General features: G+C 57.9%; 1 protein-coding gene across 1 annotated transcript; it reads left to right on the top strand.

The window, feature by feature from the left end:
* The first annotated feature begins 4634 nt into the window (after positions 1-4634).
* Positions 4635-5777, top strand: LOC105301069 (galactoside 3(4)-L-fucosyltransferase-like). The gene is made up of 2 exons (XM_023538590.1): positions 4635-4778; positions 4848-5777. The coding sequence occupies exons 1-2, from the start codon at positions 4635-4637 to the stop codon at positions 5775-5777; spliced, it is 1074 nt and encodes a 357-aa protein (XP_023394358.1).
* The last annotated feature ends 936 nt before the right edge of the window (positions 5778-6713 follow it).

Genomic DNA, 6713 nt, shown 5'->3' with positions numbered 1-6713 from the left:
GCCCGGCCCAGGGCGTCAGCTCGCGCAGCTCCACCGCGTCCGGGGCGCCCTGCAGCAGGGCACGGTCTGCGAGGGCGGGGGAGAGAAGGCGTTGGGGGTCAGTGCGGGGGAGGGACCGAGCCACCTCCCCTCGCTGTTCCCTTGCCCAAAATGACAGCTGCGGGGCCGCTGGGGCACTAGCGCATCTCCCACGTTCCCGCCCATGCCCTCTCTCTGGGTGGTGTTGCTCGGGTGAATATCCAGACCCCCACCCTGGGCCCTCAAGGCTACCAACACCTCTGTCTGGACCCTGCTCGCACGTTGGGCTGTTCCGAGCCGGCTCACCCTCTCTGACCAGTGTTGGAGGGCTGCTTCCTACACTTGTGCTTGCGGTGTCCGGCTGGAGCTGGGCTGGGGCTGTGATGGGGTTGTGGTTGGGGCTAGTCTAGGGTGGGGCTGGATGGGGTGGAGCAGGCGCTGGAGCTGGGGCTGGGAGGGTTTTGAGTGGGAGGCACCTGAGCAAGCTGTTCTTGTAGCCCAGGGACAGAGCTGGGAATGCCAGCAATGGCTGCTCTGAGGTTCGGTTCCAGCCTAGCTCGGTTCTAGTGCCTTAAATTCCAGCATTTAGTGTGCCCACCCCAAAGATGTCCATCTAGAGACTTATTCGGGAGGCTTCTGATGAAATACTGATGCGCAGATAAATTTGAATTTCAGATACGCAGGGAAGGATCTTTTAGTGGCTCTGTCCCTGCCTTCCTCCAGCAGGCTCAGTCGCATGCACTGGGTCTGGATGCAAAGTGAATACATGTGCTCCCGCCTGTTGTTATCAGATCTGAAAGTGGTGATTAGGGGAGCCCACAGCGTGCTTCTGGTTGATGACCTGGCACCTAGAACAGGACACCATGGGTCACCTGAGGCCAGGTTGAGGGCTGGCCTGAGCTGTGCTGCAGCTAGAGGTGTACTTCCTTCTCCCTGGTGCCCCGTCATGCACACCCTGGGAGACCGGCCGAGCTCAGTCCTAAACCTCTCGGTTCCCGCTCGCCCCCGCACGCTGCCCCCAGGTAGGCTCCAGGGTTAAAGATATCAGATGCCCCTGGGAAGAATCTCCTGGCCTACCACGGGGGTCTTCCTGGGTCCAAGATGGAGCGAGTTGGAGTGGGGTGTCGGAAGTCCTGATTGATTTGCCAAACCAGGGGAAATGGAGGGTCTGTCTGGCCGAGTTCTGGATTAGGAACCCACTGCACCCCGCCCCCACACGCGCCCTAGACCCTCACTCTTCCTAAGTTCAAGTTCCCTGTAGCCCTGCCCGGTGGGAAAAGAGGACTTGGGAGGCAGTGGGGCTTTTGTTTTGCTTTTCGGGTTTTCTTTCCTGATCTTTGTGGTGACCCGGCTCCGTGGCATCTTACAGTCCTTTTCTAGAAGCAAATGTTTGGGGTTCGACTTGAGTGGGACCTCCGCACTGGCCTCCCACCACACCCCTCCCAGTCTGTGCTCCTCAAGGTCACTGCCAAGGGCTTCTGTCTCCTAGGAGGGGCTGCCATAAACCCTGGGCCCCTACTGAAGAGGAGAAACTACATTCATTTGAATGACATTTGTATGTGCACAGCCCAAAAGCCTGACCGTACAAAGTGGCCGATGGTCAGAGTTCAGCCTTCTCCCCCTTCCTGCCTCCGGCTGTCTCCCCGAAGGCCTGTTTTTTGGCTCTCTTTCCAGAAACGTTGGCATGAACATGTAAGTCCACACTCTGCTCCCTGTTGGTCACAGAGGGCCACCTGCCTGGCCCCCCGCTAGGCCTTTGGAGGTGTGTGCCCACTCTGCCCAAAGGGAGGAGCCCGCCGGCCTCCGACACCAGGTTTTGAAACAGCTTCTTTGGGATATAACCCACATCCCGTACGGTCCACCCATTTAAAGCGTACAGTTCAGGAGTTCTTGCCAGGTTACGTTACTTTTTAAAATGTGGTCAAATATCTATGACATAAACTTTGCCGTTTTAACCCTTTTTAAGTGTGCGGTCCAGTGGCTTAAGTACATTCACAGCTGTGCTGTTTCCAAAACTGTTTATTGCCCCAGGCAGAAGCACTCTGCTCAGTAAGCAAGAACTCCATATTCTCCTTTCAACCCTCCCAAGCCCCTGGTAACCTGTGATCTACTTCCTGTCCCTGTGAATTTACCCATTCTGGATATTTCATAGAAGAGGAATCATGCAGTATTTGTCCCTCTGTGTCCAGCTACTTCACCGAGCATCACGTCCTCGGGGTTCACCCGTATTGTAGGGTGTCAGAAGCTCCTTCCTTTTTCGGGCTGAATACTATTCCATCGTCTGACTGGACCACATTGTATTTATCCATCATCTGTCGATGGACGGTTGGGGCGTTAGCAGCTTTGGGCCGTTGGGAACATTGCTGCTATGAGCGCAGGTGTGCGCATGTCTGGTCCAGTCCCTGCTCCCGTCCCGCTGGGTGGATACCTAGGAGTGGGACTGCTGCGTGGTGTGGGCGTTCAGGGGTTGGCCATGCTATTTTCTGCCACGTAATGTAGTTTGCGATTTTCTAGCAGCCACATTGAAAAGAATAGAAAGATTCCAGTAAAATTAGTGTTCGTGATATTTTATTTTATTTCACCCCATGCATCCAAAGCATTATCTCCATACGTAACCAACATAGAAAGTTATCAATGAGATGTTTTACATTCTTGCTGTCGCACGAAGTCGCAGCGATGCAGAGTACATTCCATGCTTTACGCACATCCCTGTTTGGATGCTAAATTATCCACGTCCGCAGTGAAATGGGTTTCTCCTCAAGCGGTAGAGCTGCACTCCATAAAAATGCTTTATTTGGTTCAGCTTTTATGCACATGTGAGATGTGACAACATTTGCACTTCAGTTCCCCTGTCGTATTAGCCACGCGACAAATGACAGTAGCCGCGCACGGCCAGGGACTCCCGTGTCGGACCGCGGAAGTTGAGACTCAACCACGTCGCGCGCCGCTTAACCACAGGGCACGTCCTGAGTGTCAGTGCATTTAAATTACACTCCTCGCTCAGTCCCTGCTTAGGCATTCTGGAGCCACACACGGCGCCCCATAGAGATGCCATCGAGCCACGTAGATGCACAACACGCTCCCAGTAGCCACGTTTTTTAAATGTAAGACACAGGTAAACAATTTAAATAACGTACTTTCTTTAACCCAGTAGGTCCAGACTAGTGTTATTTCGGTGTGATCGGTGTAGAAATCACTGATATTTTGCATTCTCCTTTTCACTCTGAGTCCTGGGGCTCCGGCGCCCGCTTCTGGCAGCACAGCTAACGCGGACACTTAGTTTTCCTCAGAGACACTGGGTCTGTACTTAGACCACAACACACACAGAGCAAGCGGCAGACGTGAACACTCACGGTGTTCCAAGTGTATGCAGGCATTTGCCAGTCCCTGAGTTGAGAAGCAGACGTCGTTTGGGTTCGATTTCGTTTCGAAGCTGTTTCTGACCTATCGGAGAGGGTTCCGGTTTTGACATTAATGAGCATCACCAAGTCCGCTCCTCAGACACAACAGCTACATCGCAAGGGCTCAGTAGCCGAACCGGGCTGGTGGCCACAGATTGGGATGGTGCAGACGTAGAAGCCTTCCCTGGTCGCAGAAAGTTCTATGGGATGGTGCCGGGCTGGCGACTGCGCTCTACCAGCCACATGGGGGAGAATTTAGCCGTCACGTTAACAGGGAGAGTTGAAGTTCGGGCTCCCGATGCTCTCGCTCTGCGTACTGAGGCAGGAGGCACACACGTGTCTGGGCCTCAGTTTTCTCATCTGTGAAACGGGCCGCTCCAGGGCAGCAGGAAGCGGAGCGGGGCAGAGCCAAGGTCGTAGATTGCTGCTCAGTGGTGTGGTCTGGGGTCTGGGAGGACTATATGGCCGCCTGCGGGGACAGGAAGGACCAGGAATGCAGAGAAATCACCCAGACCTCAGAATACCCAGGATCACCCAGCACAGAGCCCAAGCGGCTGTCTTTAAGCACTTAGTGAGCGGCAACGCCCGGGAAATGTAAAATCAAGTTCACACTGGCACCCCTAAGCACTTCCTTTGCTCCCCCTGCAAACAGGCAAGGCTCTCTCAGCTCTAGGCCTTCGCACCGCCTGTTTGTTCTGCCAGGAACACCCTTCCCCCCAGCTCCTGCTGTCCCTGGTGCGCTACTACACTGCCCTCAAAGCCCAATCCCATTGTACCCTTCTCAGCGAAGCTGCGAACTTATGCCTCAACAAGGCACTGGGAGCCCCTGTAACCCACTCTGTCTTCTCCCCAGACTGGGGAAGGGTCTGGAGATATTAGGAAAGGGCAGGGTCAAGGTGGGACCCTGGAGCTGTTGCGCCTCTCCCACCTCCCCTGGGCACCCCTCCCGAAGCCGTGCCTCCCGGCTGGGAGGAAGCGGGCTCCGGGTTGGACTGTTTCTGCTGGAATTCCAGCTGTGCCGTGTCCTCTTGTCCTCATGTCCTCGCTCTGAGTGCCCTGGCCTCGGTGTTCTCCTCTGTAACATGGGGATTGTGACCGTGCCACCTGTGGACTCAATATTAACTTTGCTGAGCCACGTGTGCACCCAGGCGTGAGTTATCACATTTGTAATCGGTGCTGCTTTCTCCACTCTCCCTCCTCCAGCTGTTCTCACCCATGGATCCACTCGGCTGGGCCAAGATACGATGTCCCTGGCGCTATTATCTCCCCAGGCTGCTGTTGCAGCTGTTTTTGGCCCTGTGTTTCTTCTCCTACCTGCGTGTGTCCCACGACGAGGCCCCTAAGTCGGAGGCCACTGCAGTAGGCCCTTCCCCCACGGCTCCCAGTGGGTGTGCTGGGTGGGTGTCCTCCGGGGAGGGCCCCTGCCAGGCCACCACGGGGCCCCCGACACGCTCGCCCCTGCTTCTCCTGCTGTGGACGTGGCCATTTAACACCCCCGTGGCTCTGTCCCGCTGCTCAGACCTGTGGCCCGGCACAGCCGACTGCCAGCTGACCGCCAACCGCAGCGTGTACCCTCAGGCGGACGCGGTCCTCGTGCATCACCGGGAGGTCAGCTATCGGCCAGAGGAGCTGCTCCCACCGTCCCCGAGGCCACCGGGCCAGCGCTGGGTCTGGTTCAACATGGAATCGCCTGTCCACTCCCCTCAACTGAAGGCCCTGGACGGACACTTCAACCTCACCATGTCCTACCGCAGAGACTCAGACATCTTCACGCCATACGGCTGGCTCGAGCCGTGGCCAGGCCCTCCGGCCAGTGCCCCAGTCAACCTCTCGGCCAAGACCCAGCTGGTGGCCTGGGTGGTGTCCAACTGGAGGCACGACTCAGAGCGGGTACGCTACTACCAGCAGCTCCGCGTGCATCTCCACGTGGACGTGTACGGCCGCTTCCACCGGCCGCTCCCCCGGGCGCTCATGACCGAGCAGCTGTCCCAGTACAAGTTTTACCTGGCTTTCGAGAACTCCTTGCACCCCGACTACATCACAGAGAAGCTGTGGAAGAACGCCCTGCAGGCCTGGGCCGTGCCCGTGGTGATGGGCCCCGGGCGCAGGAACTACGAACAGTTCTTGCCGCCTGACGCCTTCATCCATGTCGACGACTTCCAGAGCCCCAAGGAGCTGGCCCAGTACCTGCTGGCGCTGGACAGGGACCACGCCCGCTACCTGACCTACTTCCGCTGGCGGGAGACGCTGCGGCCTCGATCCTTCAGCTGGGACCTCATGTTCTGCAAGGCCTGCTGGCGGCTGCAAGAGGAAGTCAGGTACCAGACGGTTCCCAGCATCGCCTCTTGGTTCACGTGAGCCGGCAGCCCGGGGCCTCGCCTGCCAGCCAGCTCTGCGTTCAGGAATCTCACCTGCTGGGGACTCTGGTTGCTGGAGAGCTCACTGACCTGGGACTTCATCTCCTGGGCACCTTCACCGGCAGGAATCTGGGCTCCAGGGCCTCACCTGCCAGGGGCCTCACTTGCTGGGGGATCTTGGCCAGCGGGAACCTCATCCACCAAGGACACACCGCTCGGGAACTGGCCTCGGGGTCCGCCACATGGGCGACGGTTCTGCTGGGTTCGTTTGCGATGGGGATTGCTGGTGTAGCTGCGCTTGGAGCAGGCAGGAAGGAATAAGGCCCCACTTCCCGACTGGGGATGCTGTGACAAAGACTGATGTGTCCTCCCTGATCGCAGAACAGCGGTTCCCACTCCAGATGACTCTGCTCCCCAGGGTACACTTGGCGATCTCTGGGGACACGTGCGGCTGTCACAACTGGGGGTGGGCTGACGGCTTCGAGTGGGCGGGGTCAGGGATGCGGCTCAACAGCCTGAGGTGCCCAGGACGCCCCCAAACCCCAGTGGAAGATCCCTCGAGGTCAAGCCCCTCAGGCCGACCAGTAGGGCAAGGTTCTGAGGGGCTGCAGAGTGGGGTCCAGGCTGTCTTGGGGTCGTCGTGGGGCAGGGCTGGCACAAAGGGACCGCCTACACAGCGCAAGGAGAGGGGAAGGGCAGGGACCGCCCGGGGAAGGAGGGCGCGGGGGGAGCGCTGAGTGTCTGTGACAGGTGACGATCACGTGGGGCGTGGAGCCGGCAGCGTGTGTGTGCGTGGACGTGTGACAGAATGCGAGAGCCAGTGTTGTGTTTTTTCAGAAGACCGGTGACTTCGGGTGCCTTTGAGTGTGCAGTTCCAGCGTGAATGACACATGAGCGTGTGAGCATGCGGGCTGTGGGTTTGCGTGTGATGCTGTCT

Source organism: Pteropus vampyrus, unplaced genomic scaffold (assembly GCF_000151845.1).
Source record: "Pteropus vampyrus isolate Shadow unplaced genomic scaffold, Pvam_2.0 Scaffold226, whole genome shotgun sequence".
NCBI lineage: Eukaryota > Metazoa > Chordata > Mammalia > Chiroptera > Pteropodidae > Pteropus > Pteropus vampyrus.
The sequence above is the reverse complement of the archived record's forward strand: the minus strand, read 5'-3'. Positions and strand labels throughout refer to the sequence as shown.

What these genes read in the sequence shown, in the direction of transcription:
- LOC105301069 (XM_023538590.1), top strand. Translation starts at nt 4,635, where the DNA reads ATGGATCCACTCGGCTGGGCCAAGATACGATGTCCCTGGCGCTATTAT. An exon ending in CTAAGTCGGAGGCCACTGCA is followed by an intron (nt 4,779 to 4,847) that starts GTAGGCCCTTCC and finishes GGCCCCTGCCAG; the next exon opens with GCCACCACGGGGCCCCCGAC.